General features: G+C 37.3%; 1 protein-coding gene and 1 long non-coding RNA gene across 4 annotated transcripts in view; one reads left to right on the top strand and one right to left on the bottom strand.

Annotated features, from left to right (window-relative positions):
* The window catches only part of prkag2a (protein kinase, AMP-activated, gamma 2 non-catalytic subunit a), a 94919-nt gene that overhangs the window by 11683 nt on the left and 64036 nt on the right, over positions 1 to 19200 (top strand). For all 3 annotated transcript variants that reach the window (XR_003404147.3, XM_026937798.3, XM_026937799.3), the window contains exons 2-3: positions 505 to 576; positions 5916 to 6207. Coding sequence is in view for 2 of the 3 variants with exons in the window: in XM_026937798.3 (XP_026793599.1) it covers positions 505 to 576; positions 5916 to 6207 (364 nt within the window). In the remaining variant the exon portion in view is untranslated. The remainder of the gene's footprint in view (positions 1 to 504; positions 577 to 5915; positions 6208 to 19200) is intronic.
* Positions 11665 to 19200, bottom strand: part of LOC117595757 (uncharacterized) — a 28822-nt gene continuing 21286 nt past the window's right edge. Inside the window, exons 4-5 of the long non-coding RNA XR_008300718.1 lie at positions 15596 to 15721; positions 11665 to 14533 (exon numbers count right to left, since the gene is read on the bottom strand). This is a non-coding gene — a long non-coding RNA (uncharacterized LOC117595757). The remainder of the gene's footprint in view (positions 14534 to 15595; positions 15722 to 19200) is intronic.

Here is a 19200-nt window from a genome sequence, read left to right on the forward strand (position 1 = left end):
CATATGAACTGTGTAGGAGGTAACACTCATCATTTGCTTTGAAAGTTTACATTTATAAGGTACACACACACACACACACACACACACTCAGAAAAAAGGGTACTAAACACCTTTAAAGGGATCTAAAAAACTTTTACCTAGAAAGGTGCATATAGTGTAGCTACAAATCTATAAAAAAACACTAATTATAGTTTCTTCATGTACAATAAATCATTTTTAAGTACACTGTAAATAAATCATTTTTAAGTACACTGTACATATTGAAGGTACAAATGATATACACTGGAGAGTATCATATTAGCAACAAGGAAAGGTACAGTTTAGTACTTTTTTTTTTCCAGATAGTGTCCAGTGAAGTACATTTGCACATCTCTCCATTTGTCCTGAAATGCTATACCTGTTTTATTTGTTTGATAGCCCTTGCCTGAGCTTACGAGCCTGTTTTATTGAGCTGGTTTATTGTTATTATTATTATTATAACACTATTTCTCCCTCCTTTTGCAGGACCTGAGCTTATTTGCCATGCCCTTCCTGGAGGGAGATGATGAGCACAATGACAAGGATGACACGCATAAGGTAATGTCACCAAAATGGCACATAATCTGTGATGAACCATTTTGTGTTGCTTCCAATGAGATGCAAATTAAATGATTAATAATGATTAAATAACCCTTATACATTACTAGTACTCTTCTAATGGTCCTTAGAACAAAAATCTGTCACATTTAAGTGTGCTCCGTGAATAGAATATGCTTAGTCATATTCATCACCTTGATGTGAGGATGTTCCTGTGATGTGCCTGGAGCTGTGTATGTGTTATAAGTTAGAAAAAAAAATCAGTGAGAAGCTCACAGTGTTTTGAAAATGTGTTTTCTGTGCGCTCACAACTTGGCATTAAGCTTCCTGGTGCTGTGCCCTGTTTCTGAGGTTTTGATTATCACACTAATTGGATGCGAAGGAAAGGTCGTTATAATAACCCTGCATGTCATCAAGTGTCTATCTTCTTGAAATGCAAGTGGAGAACGCCCTGTGCTATTTTCAGCTGTGTGCTTTGGGACTGGATGATTTCCCCCAGCCTGTAATATATACACTGTAAAAAAAAAAGGGCTGTAAAATTTACAGTAAAGTACTGTAATATCTAACATAGTATAAAATAACACAATTCCACCTCTGCTCTGTGTGCACGGAGTTTACGTGTTCTCCCTGTGCTTTGGGGGTTTCCTCCGGGTACTCCAGCTTCCTCCCCCAGTCCAAAGACATGCGTTGTAGGCTGATTGATGTTTCCAAATTGTCTGTAGTGTGTGAGTGTGTGTACGATTGTGCCCTGCGATTGACTGGCACCCTGTCCAGAATGTCCCCTGCCTTGTCCCCCGAGTCCCCTGGGATAGGCTACAGGTTAACCCACGACCCTGTGTAGGATAGCAGGTACAGAGAATGGATGGATGGATGGATGGATGTTTTATAGTTATTTACTGTAAATTTTACAGTACTTTACTGGCAACCCATGTATATACTCGAGCCTAACAGAAGCATAAATGGTCGAGCCTAATAGAAGCATTTTTGTTTGAATTTTTGATAACAAATAATGACATTGAGAAAATATAGATTATGTAGTATGGAATTAGCCTCATTTATCAGTCAGTTAGTAAAGATGTGTGTGTTTGTAAGTCAGTCTGAACTAAACATTTCAGTAACAGCAATTTTCTTCATATTCCTGTGTGTATATTGATAAGTGCCAATCATCTGTAAATTACTAATCACAATCACGGCACAGCTGATTTACATTTACCGACGCCCACAAAACTCCATTAAAAGCAAACAGAACACAGACAGCTGAAAACAATCAAATGATGACTAAACACAAGAGAGTGCCTCATCATTATTATGAAACAGCTAAGTTTTACAAAATCCTCAGTAAATTTATGTGTATCTGAGCTGTTATATGACGTATATGTACACATTTCTCGCCAATTTCAACCCAACACCCTTGACATCGTGCTGACTGTGAATTACTGTTATAATAATAATAATAATAATAATAATAAAAACTTTTTTCATTTTTACCAAAAAACTGTGCACTGTGGCTTTAAATAATGAATCAGCTGAAATAATGTTTCAGCTCAGGTTTGACACAGGGACAGGTTACAAAAGACAAAAAAGATATCAAAGAAGACATGTGCCTGTATTAACATGCAAAATGTCTCTCCCTTCACTGAGAAGACCATTAATAAGATATATTATGAATATTATGAATAAAGCCTACTTTAATATTCATTCAGGAAAAACTGGCTATAAGCTATAGAGGCAGAGAACAATTTCTAAAAAAAAGAATGAAAGAAAGAAAGAAAGAAAGAAAGAAAGAAGAACATACTAGTAGAAACATTTACATTTAGCTCTTATCCAGTGCCACTTACAAAACATACAGTCGTGCAGGAACATTGACATGAGCGCTATCATTTGGGACACAGCACATCTGTCTGTGTCGTTTTAGCTTGGTCTCTTATCCTTCACTGCCAGTCAAGTTCACCAAGGCCAGGGACAAGATAAATAAGCTGATAACTCTCAAAGAAACATAATGTGCTGTTCATATTTTTCTTGACTGGCCAACACAGAGCTGCAGGTGATTGTTTTGCCTGATTTACAACCTAGATGTGTTTTTGTGTTTGTAAAGCAATAATCACAATTTCAGATTTTCTCCTGCTGTACAGAAGAGTATCTACTGTTTTTCTACATTTCCTTTTTCAATTGAATTGGTTATGGAGACTTTTCAACAAAACAAAGTAGAAATACCTATATAATATAGAAATAACCTATATAGTGTTCATCTGATGTGTTTCTGTACCTGTATACTGTAATACAAATGGTATAACTACAATAATTTCACATTAGTCCTCTTTCAGCAGTGTGAATTGTGGGTCATGTTCACTGTGTAGCTAAATGTGTCTTTGGGATTGTTCTACATAATGCATGAACCCAGCATTGCTGCTAAATCCTTGGATATGGGAAATGCTCAGGTTCTGGATGTGGGCCGAAACAAGTGTTTAAATATGTGTCAGCATCTCTCATTCATCTCGCTGCAGAATCCACAAGTGTCAGTCAGCTGTCAGGATTTTTTCCATCAGTATTTAAAAATAGGCTGAGTCTGAGCACCTCACACGGTATCACATGTTAAAGGTCCGCTCAGCAATTAGTCAAATGCATAGACCTCATGAACTATCTCTCTGAACACTTGAATGGAAATCGGAAATGTCACGAAAATGTTTTCTTTTTATTTATTTTGATTTCAATTGTTTTATAAAGGCAAAGAGCAAGTTTGCCATGTTACAGTTTTTGGTCTTCCATGTTTTTGTAACTTGGCACCACAGTAAATGAGGGCAAACAGTGTTATCTGAGATTAAATTACCAAAATGAAAATAAAATGAAATATAGTTCCTAACTTATCCTCTTTTAAAAGATCTCATTACATCCTAAATGGCACCCTGATTTAAGCTAGGTCTGTCACAAATTTTGGCTGATGTTTAACTGTACTACACATAATTGCGAGTAACAATTTAATTGTCTTTTCTGTTGAATTTGGCCACTTTTATAATATAAGCATGATTATGAAGCGTGAAGATATCATCGCTACCTAGCTACAACATCAAATCAGGTTACTTTCCACAGCAAAACAGTTACAAATAGTCAATAAATCAAACGGATAATAATGATTAAAGTATGGTGGTGCTGTGATTTCACCAAGAAGCTAATTGAGAATAAAAGTGTGTTTACCTGCTACATACAGTATATTTATATGGAAACAAATGATTGTGTAATCAAACGATTACTCACGATCACCTCAAATGAACCTGATCATTGCTTAAGAGCTTATGTAGTTATTTAACTCAGTGTAACTCAAATGTAGTTATGCTGTTGCATGTCTATGAGCTGTTTTTTTTTTTTTTTTTTTTGAAACAAAAGGCCCTGAGCAACACAAGGTGACCCTGTACTTTTGCATGCCTAAACAGTTTTGAGTGGCTTTTTGACTGTTTACATGGATGAACAGCGCTGGAAATACTAAACACTGCTGCGGGTGAAAAACACACTGATTAAAATGTTCCAGCAAAACAAAAAAAAGAGGCTTAAAACAGAACTGAAAGGAAAAGTCATTTTAAAAAACATGACTACTTAGTTGTTATTCATCTCTTCAGCTTGTTCCTTTAGCACTGTGAAGGACAAACACAAATTTAATGAATTCTACCACCCACCCCATGATTAATGAATAACAAGAACTGGTTTATTTAATCATTTATGATCACTCTGCTACATTTTATTCTCCCTCTGAGTGTATTTATAATGTTGATCTGGCACACTGATCACTATTCTAAGTGCATGTTGTTATAAGAAATCATGGCAGGAGTAAAAAAAAAAAAAAAAAAAAAAGAAATGCATTTTTTTTTAAATCATTTATTTATCAGTTGTGAGCTGCATGTGCCTGAACCTGTCCTCACTAATTGTTCAAGTGCAGCTCATTTATAAACAATTTAATAAACAGTTATAAACAGTTAAAGAGTATTCCAAGTGCCTCCACATACAGTATTATTATAGCATAGTATTATTACAAGAATTCAGTAACGAGCTGAATTACATTAAACTATCAGCCACATTTTAACTCTTCAAAATGCACTGTATCACTACATTAAAATGGTTCATTCCCAGTGCTGGAATGGTGGTCAATAAATGCAAACTAGTGACACGAAATAATCAGCAACTATTTTGTTTAACACATCAGTACAGTAGATCAGTCCATTTTAATGTTAGTTTTTAAGCAACATTACTGTATTCCAGCAGACTGTCCTCTGTTGGCTATAAAAATAAAAATCTATAAAAATCTATGTGCTATAAAGCAATGCTTCTCAAAGTGGAGTCTGAGGACTCCCAGGGATCCATTATATATTTTTTTATTTTTATTTTTTACAGTTGTGGGAATCACACTCATTATTATCAAAGTTATTGCACTGTGAATGTGCAGAAGCAAATGGCTAATGCAGCACAGTTTGTAAGATTCTTTACAATTGTAAGTTACTAGCTAGCAATGAAAATCATAAGGTAATTAGCATCCAAGCATTAACAGGGAAGGAGCATATTTAACAGGTCCATTCTGTTTTTCTCTCAGTTAATTTAAATTGCTGCCACACTGTTCTTCCTACTCTTAGCCCCTACTCTTACTCTTGACAAGTGTCACATTATCTCAATAAATAAACCTGTTCTTGGAAGGCTCCATAGTTTTTTTGGAGAACATGCCTAAACAGCATCATGAAGACCAAAGAGCTATCAAAACAAACAATGACAATGTTCTGGAAAAGTATCAGTTAGGATTTGGTTGTAAAAATATCTCTAACTTTGAACATCCAGTGGAATACCAATAAATCAATAATTAAAACATGGTACGACTATGGCACAACTGCAACTAAAGGAGGCCGTCCAACAAAAGTCACTGAGAGGGCATTAGTCAGAGAAGCATCCAAGAAGCCAAGGGTAACCCTCAACGTGATGCTACCACCAGTATGCTTCACTGTGGGGATAGTATTCTTTTCGCAAAGCTTGCTTTGTGAGAAGGCCTCAAAGTTCCGCTTTGGTCTCATCAGACCAGAGAACCTTTATTTTCATGTTTGCTGAGTCTCTGACATACCTTTTGGCAAACTCTGAACTCCAAGGGATGTTCAAGGTTTGGGATATTTTATTATAACCAAGCAATGATTGATACTTTTCCATAATTTCCCAGAATTCTTTTGATAGCTGTTTGGTCCCTGTTCTCTGATGTTTCTATGTTTTCTAGCGAACTCTGGGGCCTTTTGAGAACAGCTTTTTTTACTTCTAGAAAATGAAAATGTATAGTTCATTGGGAGTCACTTCTCTGTATTGGGTTTTACCTACAGGGAGAGACCAGCTGCCACTCAGCTAGCCCAACTAAAGGGTTTTTCAGCAGGAGTCCGTTTAGTCGGCCCTCTAGCCCCATGTCGGCTCCAGCAAGGTCCAAAACCAGCCCGGGGTCACCAAGAACCATCTTCCCCTACCCCCTACATCAGGATTCGCCACCTAAATCACCGCGCCGCCTCAGCTTTTCTGGAATCTTTCGCTCATCCTCCAAGGACTCCTCTTGTGCCTCCCTGTCCACTTCCTCTTCTGCCTCTCCAGTCAGTATTAAACTCTTCTCCCGTGCCAGGAAAGGTAGGTATACTCATTTACCTCTTTTTGTCTTAGATGCTATGCTTTGGTGGAAAGATAAAACACAACTTTTATGTATTAAAGCACAAATTTTATCTATTAAAGAGTCACAAGGGTGCCAGTTTCAAAAAAGCACAGGAGATAGAGTGATTGACAGGGTTTGGAGAAGTCTGTTCTGGATTCTGTTAACATGCAGTGTTAGACAGTGCTGTCAGAAAGTTTTGTTTTGCACAGAAACAGTAAAAGACAGCGTGAATAGACTGTGGTTCATCTAATTCATATTCACCTCCCATGTTTATCCTGTCATGAATTCCCCCTGCTTCCTCAGTGCAGGGAACACTTCATAATGTGCTTTTGTTTTTTGTTTTTTTTTGTTCTGTCTCCACCCTGGTCCTATCATTGGTCTGTTCCATAATGTGTGCACCTGTTCTTAGTTTAGCCTTTGATTAGTTTGTCTTTTTTACACTCCTTCTTTTCCTTTGTCTTTTCATGATTATGATGATGATGATGATTATTGGTTTCCACTTAATAAAGGGTGTCCTTTCTTCTTCTTCTTCTTCTTCTTCTTCTTTTTATTATTATTATTATTATTATTATTATTATTATGCATCCTGCCTCATTAGCCCACATCTATTGGTTATCTATTTGGTTATTTTATCATCTTTCTCTTCTTCTCTCTTTCTCTTTTGTCTTTTTCTGTACTTATTTACATAAATATAGAGAATTGTTATGTTCTTTGATATAACACTGTAATATGGTCACCATTACTAGCTAAAAAACAAACGCGAATGGACACTTCTAATATCTATTATTTTTGTAACTCATTCAAGCACATACTCGAAATTTTACACTTTCTTTGCTAGAGCTGTTCTTAGTGCTCCATGGAGCAAAATCTGAAAACAAAAATTAAAATTGACCACCTGTATCAATTTCTTTATGATTTTGGTCCAAAAGGATTGCTTTATTTCTTCAAGATATGTTTCATTTACCAAAAAGTAACTGTTTCATTTACCAAAAAGTAATTTGGACAATAATAATAGATAATAAAAGAATGCCTATCTATAGAAGTTTGAATATTGGTACTACCAGTCAAACCAGATTAGAAAAATATATGAGCAAATTGTGGATGTACAATATGTATATGTGAGCTTCACTGCATTTGTAATATCGATTAACAATAGAAGTATTAAAGGCGTGAAGGCTAAGAAAAGATATCTAGTCACATGACAACAAATTTAAGCTATTATTGTATTTATTTGGTGAATTATTCATATCAGACATTTTAATTCTTTGATCAGTAAGCACTTTAAATATCAGTTTGTAGCAATAGCACTAATATTCACTGTTTGAATTAGAGTTGCATATCCATTCCCAAGCATCTCTAGACAGAGTGGTTTTTTTACCCCAAATCACCATGGAGCTCTTAGTGATTTAGATAATTATGTGTCGTGCTGATTTAATTGGTGCATGGGTGTTTTTCAGCACAGCAAATTCCAGTAAATGAATTCTGGCACTCCCTGGTATGACCTTTCAGCAGAGTGATACTGCCTGAAACCAGAGGAAAATTACAGTGGATCGCTGTTACAAGCTTCTTCCAGCACAGGACATGTCTATAAATCTTGATGATATAGGTAGCACAGTACTTTGCATTGAAATCCATCTGTAATCTGTACATTCTGTCCTCAGTGGTTATTATTTGGAGTGGATGGCTCAGAAGACATGCAGTGAGCTTTATGTTAATCAAGGAACCAAAAACCAGCAAAGTTGACTTTCACAGACAGGAGCATCTCTGAAAAGAGTTTGTGGTTCTTGATTACCTCTTTTGTAGAATGTGGTTAAACAGAGAGTCAACAGAAATGGTGATCTGGCTTCCTAAAGCAAAACAAGAAAGTAGATGACCCTGTTATTTGTAGCTATTTTATAATTATATAATTATGCAATTAAGAGTAGAGCAATGTCCACAAAGCTCCTGTTGCCTTAATTTGTTTAGTCTACATGACGACTCTATTCAGAATACTTGTATGCCACACAGAAAATTATGCAAGTGAAGGTGTACTTTGGACACCATTATCATCTGAATGGAGTGACCCATAATTAGAAAAGGGGGTAATTGAGGTATTGTCAGAGGCTGGAGTGTTGCAATGGGCCTCAGCAGTCGGTAAAGTATGTACAAATGTAGACCAGAGGTCATGGATTAATGCCATCGTGACTTTGGGCTGGGATTTGTCCAATTACAGTGCAGTATGCTGGGGCACTGTTCTGGGACTTTGAAAAGTTCTGCCATTCTGATGGAAAGGCAAGTGTAGAGGAGAATATCACAATAAATCAATGATTTACTAAGAGTGACATTCACCGAGGCTAACATTGAAACATTTACTGAGGCTAACATTTGCTGTTTCTGAAGTAGCTTACCAAAAGCTCAGCAAAGCCCATTTCTTGTCTTGATCTGTTTAAAGTGTGTAGGGATTTTATTTACAGCCATGGGAGGCATTTTTTCAACTTGGAAAGGGGCCTGGGTTGAGAGAGCAATGTCAGTTGAATTTTAGGAGCCTTGGTCAAGGGGTCAGTAGTAGCAATTGGACAGTTGTTGGATTAGAAAACAATCTTCGACAAGCCCTTTGACTCCAGTTATAACTGAATTTTGAGTAAACAGGATTTCTGTTCTTGTCTTAGTATGAGAAAACAGAGAAATTCCTGTCACAAGTACTGTATACTACAGATGCAGTAGTATCAGTAATAGATGCAGCAAACCCTCTCTCGTCTGATTAGTGAAGTGGTGTCACGGCTTGTTTAAAGAAAAGTCGACGACGAAAACAGAATGTTGAAGGCGTTTATTTTCCCTATGCCAAATTCAAAACAGATGTCTCGTCTGTTCAAAGTGTATGGAACTATTCAAAAGTGATAATATGAAGTGCCACTGTGAAAGAAATCATTTATTTCTAGCCATGAATTATCCATTAATGATTAAGCAGTTAACTGTTGTCACCATTCAGTCATGGTAGTCACTTATCCAGACCTTTGTTAGCAAGGTATCATCACAGATTTTAGTTGAATACCCCTGGCATTGACCCTTTAAGGGGTCTCCACATGGGACAACCAAAGAACCAGTAGAGATTGTAGATTTAATAGTGTGGCTCAAACATGTTTTGCATTTTCCAGCTCTAGCTCACTTGATTAAGCCCATGAAAAGCCTACTATTCAGCTCATAATGGCCTTGGTAATTGTTTGGGAAATTAAGGTACACACTTGCTTTCTAAAGTGCACTCATGTCTGTTTTTCTTTTTCGTGTATCTGTTTGTGAGATGTTTGCGATAAACTGGACCTGAGAGAATCTAGAAATGAAAAGCTGTTTGACATGTTGCATGTACAGTACATTACAAAATGTGCAGCATAAACTGCAGCTTTCTAATGCACATCTTCATAAATGTCAACTGATCAACTTCCTAATACTGAATCAAATCATCTGTCAGGATGGGTAATCTGTGTCAGCCCATCAAGTAGCAGTGTGGAAAGTGTAGGTGGCTGTGTGTGGGAGAACAACAACCTCCCCACATGCTGCTTTTCCATCCTGAATAGGAAACAAGCATCCACACACACCCTTATGGCATTGCTCAACCCAGCTGGACCATTCCCAGCCCTACATGGGGCATACGCTCTGCTTGCAGAAAACCCAAAGCTATTAATCCTTCCTAAAGAAGAGCAGGACAGACTGTCTCCAGTCTCCAGAGAAAAATAACAGGATTGGGAAAACTACTCATAGGAAGCTAAATATCTTAAGAGGCACATTTTAGAAGGTTTGGAAAGGTTTTAAAACAGATATTGTGTCTCTTGCATCACATATTAATTCACTGTTCTTTACTTGTTCTGTTTAGAACAGGGAATGTAAGTAAAAGCAGGTATAAACAGCACAGGAACAGACACGTGGCAGCAGGAAAAAACAGTTGTTATTCTGTGGGCATTTTAACAGAGCCAGTTGCTGTGAGCATTTTACATTTTGCTAGCATGATTTGGCTCCGCTTGTCCGCATAGAGAGAAGTATCACTGCAAATCAATACAGTTACTGTGACTGATCTGACTGATCATCTTTACTCTGTGGTGAAACATTTCTGTCTTGATGAGTGGTCTCTTCCAGGATGAACCCTTTTCCACAGGGTACAAGGGCTTACTGAATGATTTGATGAGTATGGAAATGATCTAAATCATACGCTATGGCCTTCACATTCATCACATCTCAATCCAATTGAACACGTATGGGTGTTTTAGCGCTCTCTACCACCATCATCAAAACACCAAAAGACCACGTCAGCTTCCACTCCTGCTAGCCAAGAGCAGGAATCTGAGACTATCATGGGCACAGACTCACCAAAACTGAACAGTTGAAGACTGAGGGGAAAAAAAAGTCTTCAGCTGTCCAGTTTCGGTTTGTCTGTGCCTGTGATAGCCTCAGATTCTTGTTCTTGGTTGACAGGAGTGGAACCTGATGTGGTCTTCTGCTGATGTAACCCATCCACCTCAAGGTTTGTTGTGTTGTGCATACTGAGATGCTTTTCTTTTCACCACAGTTGTAATGAGTGCTTATTTACTATAGACTTAGTTACTATAGACTTCTTGGCAGCTCAGACCAGTCTGGTCATTCTCCTCTGATGTCTTGTATCAAAAAGGTGTTTCAGACCCTCTGCTCACAGGATATTTTTTTTTTTTTTCCACATTATTCTGTGTAAACTCTAGAGACTTTTGTGCATGAAATTCCCAGGAGATCAGCAGTTTCTGAAATACTCAAACCAGCCCATCTGGCACCAACAACCATGTCATGGTTAAAGTCACTGAGATCACATTTTTTTCCTCCATTCTGATGTTTGATGTGAACATTAACTGCAGCTCTTGACCTGTATCTGCATAAGTTTTTGTATTGCGCTGCTGCAACATGATTGGTTCATTAGATAATTGCATGAATGTGCAAGTGTACAGGTGTTCCTAATAAAGTGTATGCTTAGAGTGTATGCTTGGGTGTGCTGAGTTGTCACGTGTTTTCCCATGCTGTTCGCAGATGGATGCATTTCTCCCAATGATTCTAAGGCTGATACACATCAATGTATGGGAACTTTTGCCCGTGGTGCTTGTTGTTATAGGGGTTATGCAGTCACCTGAAATGTCCTTGACGAGCTCAGAAAGCTGTTTACATTACCTCCTCTCACACACGCAAACAGAAGGCAGAGACTTATTAGACATTTATTATCCCTGTAGAATTCAAAAGGCCGTTTGATCATTGTCAAATTAAAGATTTGGATTTAGGTTCTAGCTATGCGGGCCTCAGTAATGGTTATTTTTCAAAACTTCATGTTTTGGAACAAAATTTATGGCCTCAGTAATTATTACTATGGCCATAAATTTTGTTCCAAAACATGAAGTTTTGAAAAATAACATTATGCTGTGTCATCTCTCATGTCTCACGTCAGAGGCGCAAGGAGGTGCAAGAGAGCAAAGAAGCCTTTGTGCTCTTTCTTATGCACTGCTGGATGGATTCAGCCATGTGGTCCTGAGTAATTGGTGCTCAGGCTTCGTGAAAGCACTGATGCCAAGTCATCTTCTGATTCTCACTTCAGAGGCACAAGGAGGTGCAGAGAAAGCAAGAGCGTGTATGGCTGCATCTCTCTATTCTAGTATTCTAATGCAATGGTTCTCAGAGTCAGCTACAGTGGGGTCTGAGAGCACCAGTGAAAATGCTTGTATTTTGCATTCTTTTCTAATTTAGTATAGCAATTTTCATTACAAATTATATTACTGACAGCAACTTGAGTGAAAAGTAGAATCTTTGAAATATATACATGAATTTCAAAGTTTTTTAGTATTTGGTATGTGTCCCCTTTGCTTTAATGACAGTGTGCACTCGAGCTGTCATGGACTCCACAAGTTTGTGCAAAACCTTGTGACCTTGTGCTTTTTTTTTTATCAAATCCATCGGAGTGTCGTCTGAAGACATGCTTCAATAGAAGAGATTAGGCATGAGGAAAATTTCAGTGTGGTCGCAGACTTTTGGACCCCGCTGTATCTTAAGCATATCCAGGAAATCTGTGTTGTTGATGTTTTTTTTTAGTGGTGGAAATAACAACCCATCAGTATCAAAGTTATTATATTTAATATTCTTAGAACTATTAGACTGTTTGACTGCTCACTTGAATTGAATGGATTTAATCCAAACCTCAGTAACTCAAAAACAAGTTGGCCTAACCCTAAACCTAACCCTATAAATAATGTTAACTTGGAGCAAATGTGTTCTGTTGGTGGAACATTCAGTAATAAAAAGCTCTATGGCTAATAAAGCTCTATGGCTAATGGCTAATAATAATGTACACACTTACATGATGAGCCTAATGTTTGTATAGTTGGATTATGTTCATAAAACTGTACTGAGGGGTTTTGTGGAATTTATTTTACGGTTAAAGAGGCCTCCTTTAATTGAGATCTTGATCCTACATCCTTTGGCCTGTGACCCGGAAACTGACTGTAGCTCAGCATCTGAAGGATATAACAATCCATTCTGGATTCCTCTGAATGAATTTAAGAGAGGAGATCCTAGAGGAGATACTAGCTCAAGGATAAATAAAAGTATGTGTGAGAAGTCATATTGAATAAAACAACATTCAAATGTGATATGTAAGTGCAGTAATGTTTCAATTGATGTTCATTCACTGTGTAATCACACTTGTGTAGAGTATATGCATATTCGTTATGCCTGGTGCAACATGTCATAAATAAGGGAAGTCACTTTAAAGTGACGCTTCAGTGAGCAGACGACGTCTCATTAATCAATACATTCGTCCAAAATACTTCCTGTCCTCTCCTCACATCCTCTGTGAGCTTGGAAAACCAAAGAATAAGCATACAAGTGCATTCTTAATCTATGCCTCCTTGTTTCCTTTTTGCTTCCCTTCCCTGCTTTCTTGTTCCTTTCCTCACTTTCTTATTCCTTTGTTAAAGGAACAAGAAAACAAGGAAGGGAAGCGAAAAGAAAATGAGGAAGCACAAATTAAGAAATTACTTGTATTGTACTTATTCTTAGGTTTTTCAAGCCCACAGAGCCACCAAGTGGTCAGAATCTGTCTGAGAAGCTTCCTGTTTGATCCAAAACATGGCTTTCATTGGTGGAACAATGAGCCACATGTTCTCTGAAGCCATAACTGAAACAAATGCGTTATGAAAGTGATTTGACCTCTGACAACTTTTTATTCACTGAATTGTAGATTTTAAATGCAGAGCTTCTGCATTTATTATTATTATTATTATTATTATTGTTATTGTTATAATCATCATCATCATCATCATCATACATAGGCCACTAGAGGGAAATAAAGTATAACTACATAAAACCACCAGAGGCATGGGACACCAAAGAGACTGAAGAAGGTCTTAAAGCAACTTTTTATTTTTTATTTTTTACAAAAATGACTAAAGAAAAGACAAATCAAACAAACAGGAACAATATTTAGACATGAATATAAAAGAGATTTTAAGATGAGGTGGATGATTTTTGCAGGAACGTTTTTATTAATTTATTAAAGTATTAATTCAGTTGCTTTAAACCTTGTTTAAAAATAATAAAAATTACTTTCAAGACATCATTTCATCCTGGTTTTAGTTTTACACTAAATTATTAAAAAATAAATGATTTTAATCCTGTTGCTCCGTTACTTTAAACTTGAATTCCTGGCTGAAAATGAAATCTCTGTTCAGCTGACAGATTTCTGCAATGGCATCACAGAGCTATTTTAGATGGACTGTGGAAAATGTCCCTCAAAGGAAATTTTTCATCCTCTTTAGCACTAAAAAGGGTGGGAAAGTATAATAATTTGTCTCAAATGTAACATTGCTGTTTTCTTGACAAATCCATCATTAAGGACAATCTGAAGCTTTTTATTAGAAGTTAAGATTTTAATTAGGGATTCGGATTATTTAAATTAATTTTTTAAATTAATTTGTGCACACAGCTAGATCAAATCAGTTGATTAACTCTAAACTTGTTTTCTGTAATTCTAGTTGATGCCACCCATCCAGTACAATACAATAGTGCTGAGATCACAGTGAAATACAGCATTGCAAATAATTCCGAAAAGATCATGTACATTCATAGTGTTGGGTGATGAGACATTTTCTTTTTAAAAGCATCATTTTAATCACTTAAAATGTCATTTCAGCTGGTTACATTAAGTAAAAAGTATTAAAAATATAGGCTTTTTTAAAAAACTGTTGGTGTAATGGTGTAATACACTGCCCTGTATTTTTCCTTTCATGGTGATTTTTAAGCAGTTCCAGTCTTCCTGCAGCAGTTCATCTGTGTGAGTGAGAGAGAGAGAGAGAGAGAGAGAGAGAGAGAGAGGAGACATGATGACTGATAGTGATCTGGTGTGTGTGTGTGGGCACAATTTTATATCTTGTTGGGGACCAAATCACAGCAAGTATCCCCACAAGGATTGGACTGTCTGACCTTCTGACGTTGTCTGACCTTCTGACTTTTTTTTTTTTTTTTTTTAACAAAAGAGACAAATTTTTTTCCTTTTGGTTACTGAGGTTAAGTTTAGGGTTAGAATGAGGTGTAGACAAGAATAAATTAATAATTGTCAATTATAAGATTAAAGTAAAGATATAATTTGATTTATTTATTTTTTACTCTGTGTGTGTGTGTGTGTGTGTGTGTGTGTGTGTGTACGATAGGACTTGCTGCTTTCACTGATATTCATGACAGCATCTTGGTTTCAGAGCAGTACAACTAAAAAAAACAAAACAATCATAAAAACACAGATGCCCTACTTTGTGTACTTACCATAAACCATGAGTGTGTGAGTGTAGTTTTCAATGCACATGCCTATGTAAGATAAAGACAATGAAGGGATTTATGATGTGTAACTTGTGACAACCTGTGGCCTTCCAGCAGCTTGTGAGCTTGTGAGCCTTTCCACTTACAATCCTGGTTACCAGGCAATAGCTAAATAAACAGCTGATTGGAAAACATAAGCAGTCATGTAGTTACTTTCGGAATCAAGGGTCTGTCTCTGTAGCGTGACTGTCACACTCAACACTCATGGCCAGACCTAGGCCTCCTCACATGTTCCCTTCACGTCTCCATCTTTGGAAAAAGTATGCCTATGCTTCTTTACATTTTCACTGGAGTTTTTTTTTAAATATTACTTTGTAGTATCCTCATTTCTGACGAGTGCAGTTTTGTAGTTGTGCCTCACTTATCTGAATTTATGATTAGAATGTGTTTAACTTCTATAGTGCCAAAGTTACATAAACCAATCTTACTAATCTAAATGTGAGGCAGATGGCTTTAGCTAATATTAGCCCTTGTGGTGTGTGCTCCACTTTACATAGAGTAAAAGATAAGGCCACTCACCACTCAGCGTCCCCTGCTGAAATGTAGAAAACCTCTTATAGACCTCACACACAAACATAGCTCCCCTGGGAAGTGCATGCTTGTAAATTTTTTGAGACTTGACCCACCCGAGTGGCATGTAGTTTCCTGAGAATGAAGAGACAACAGATACTATTTTGATTCTGAGGGGGGAAAAAAAAGCAGAACTAACCTTACATTTGGATAGGTTAAGCTGAGATCAGTACTAAAGCTGTAACATCCACCCTGGGTTTCTGTTTTCACTTGCTTGAGGCAACATCTGTATAACATAACTTTAATGGCTAAATAACATTAATAGCCCAACATCATGCCATGCATTCTTGCACTGCGTTAGATGTTATCAGGGAACGCTATGTTCATGGACAGCAGCAGAGACTCTAGGGAGCCTGTATGTATTCACAGTGAAGGACTGGGATGTTTGACAAGTGCATCTCATAAAAAATGCACACTTTGTCTTAATGGATCTGGGTTTGTGCACTCGTGTAGTGTTCATGTAGTGGTCCTGTATGGGTCAGCTGTGTTCCTGGATGCAGAGGTAGAGGCACTGTTTCCACATTTTTCAACTTTGCAAGCTTCTCTTGCAAAATCAAAGGTGGATTGTGCTTCAAGACATGCACATCAGTCAAAATAGGCCATGTTCACAACATAAAATATGTCAGATATGATTTTGATCTAAAAATATGTAAAATATGTGATCTTTCTTTGTTCTGCTCACCCATTCTCAGTCCTGCTACAAACCTGTACTCTCAAACAGAAGTCCTGTGTAGGCAAGCTTTCCTTAAAAAATTAATACTGTGTCTTCATATCTACACTCACTGAGCACTTTATTAGTGATACCTGTACACCTACTCATTCATGCAATTATCTAATCAGCCATTCAGCAGAAAGCTGAGGTTGCAGAGGGCACAGGCTCACCAAAACTGGACAGTGGAAGACTGGAAAAACATAGCCTGGTCTGATGAATTTCGATTTCTGCTGAGGCACACAGAGGGTAGGTGTCAGAATATTGCCTCCATGGACCCAACCTGCCTTGTGTCAACAGTCCACTGGTGGAGGTGGTGTAATGGTGTGGGGAATGTATTCTTGGCACACTTTGGGCCTGTTAATACCAATAAATCATCACTTGAATGCCACAGCCTGTTTGAGTATTGTTGCTGACCATAAGCATTCCTTCCTGGCCACAATTTACCCATCTTCTAATGGCTACTTCCAGCATGATAATGCACAAAGTCACAAAGAAAAAGTCATCTCAGACTGGTTTCATGAACAGGACAATGAGTTTAGTGTTCTTCAGTGGCCTTCCCAGTCACCGGATCTGAATCCAGTAGAACACCTTTGGGATGTAGTAGAACAGGAGATTCGCCGCATGAGAGTGCTCCTGAAAAATCTGCAGGAATTGTGTGATGCAATCATGTCAATATAGACCAGAATCTCAAAGGAATGTTTCCAACATCTTGTGGAATCCGTGTCATGAAAAATTGAGGCTGTTTTGAGCAAAGTGAGGCCCTACCCAGTATTAGTATAGTGTTCCTAATAAAGTGCTCAGTGAGTGTATATTTGTATCTATTTAGAACACATTATCTGTTTATTCTGAATAACATTATTTGATATTCAGCTAGATCCAATACTGATCCTGTGTTTCAGATCTGTCCTAATACATCCCTAATCAGAAGGCTTGGCTTTGCTTGTTTATCACATGTATACGTCATGTTGCATAACCGTGGCCTGTGTCACATTATGCTTCTTTAGCACAATCAATAATGTTCATTCTGTCCACAGCACTCTTCCAAGCATTAATAAAAGTGACTAAATGAAAGGTGGGCCAGCAGACTGTATCTGGCCACGGTCCAGCAGGACAAAGTGACCTTCAGTATAGAACAGTGCAGCTCTTAGATTTCCTTGTTCTTGGCATATCTCCCCCTCAAATGAAAGTCATGCTCAGTGCTGGAAATAGAGACAAACAAAATGAAGCACAGCAGCAGGCTCATAAGAAACAGGTGAACTGGAGCATCGAAACTCCAGGACCGGCCTTTGGTAAATATTTAACAAAAAGCCCTGATATCCTATGGTGCATATTATTAACTCATTAGCTAGAAAACGGAAAGGACATCTCATTCCATCTGTGATCTGACTTGCACTTTGATTAAAAAAAAAAAAAAAAATCAGTTTTCCTTCTTATCTAATTTGCTGCTTTGAAAAGGTGAGGGACAATTTTGGAGTAATAGCTGTTCCTCATACGCCACAAGGACATTTTGGATTAAAAAAAGGTTGTTTCTGAAAGCTTTAGCAAGGCTGTGGACTTAAGAAGACGAGCGAGAAAGAAGGGTAATTAGACCAAGCCTATATTAATACTGCTTACATAAGTGTCTCTCTTTCTGGTGCAGTGGGAGTCTCTTGGTGTTTGCAATTATTGGATGATTTTGATTAATTTCATGGTCCAAGCGCATTATCTATGGATAATTTGTGCCATTTAGAACAGGGAGTTTAAAGGTTATTAATACTGGTAAGAATTAATTAGCCAAAGGGACTAGTTTAGATTTTATTTACCTTCCTGAAGTTAACTTCATTATGTATTGCCAGAAAAAGGCTATGAGGACAGAGAAGCTCTACAGACCTTCTTGTATTTGTCTTCACCCTAAAGTGCATGTCCTAACAAACAATCTTACATACACTAAGACACAGCACTTATAATCTAACTGATCCACAAAACTACCAGATCGTGTCAGTATTAAAATAATAAAATATATTTAGTTGTTTTATTTAGAACTTATCAAATTTGTTACTAATTACATAACATGGTTCATAACTACTTTAATTAGCAGTCATAAATTAGATTTGATATGAAGCCAAATTCCAGTTGAGTAAATACTGCCTAACACCACCAGCGAAAGAAAAAAAAAACTGTATAAAATTGGTTTTGGATCTGTCTCTGTCCCTGTTATGGCACTGCTTGATTACCCTAACGTATTCACTTGTTCCTCATTTCAAAGTCTTATCGTGCTTTTGTTTCATTAAGCACAAATATTTCCCATGTTCCCTGTGTTCCCTGTTCTTTGTCTCTCAGGGTACTTCCTAGTTTTGTACCTCGGCTCGTTTCATGTTTTGATTATGGATTATCCTGCCGTTACGCTATTTGCCTGTGTTCTGATTTAACTATGAACTTTGATGATGATTCTTGGATTACAATTAATAAAACACATGCTGAGTTTATGCATTTGCATTATTACAGTGGGGAACATTATATTACATTGTCTGAATATTTTTAGTCTTACAACAAGGCTCTACCTAGATTGTAAAATTTGTCTCTTTTACTAGTGTATGTCATTTGATATACAGTTACAGAAAAATAGTGAGGTGGAAAAACAGAGCCAAATATAACATGATAAAAGTACATCTCTTTCAGCCGCTTTCCAGGAGACTTGGGAGAGGATTAGACCACTATCATTATGGCAGTGTTACCCCCAGACTCTTGGAGTGGACTGTCCTCTTTGTTGGTGGTGGTGGTTTGGCATGATCATGTGCTATCCTAATGGATATTAGGAATTCATTTGACAGACTGTAGCAGGCCTGTGAATTTACATGATGCA

Source organism: Pangasianodon hypophthalmus, chromosome 22 (genome assembly GCF_027358585.1).
Source record: "Pangasianodon hypophthalmus isolate fPanHyp1 chromosome 22, fPanHyp1.pri, whole genome shotgun sequence".
Taxonomy (NCBI): Eukaryota; Metazoa; Chordata; class Actinopteri; order Siluriformes; family Pangasiidae; genus Pangasianodon; species Pangasianodon hypophthalmus.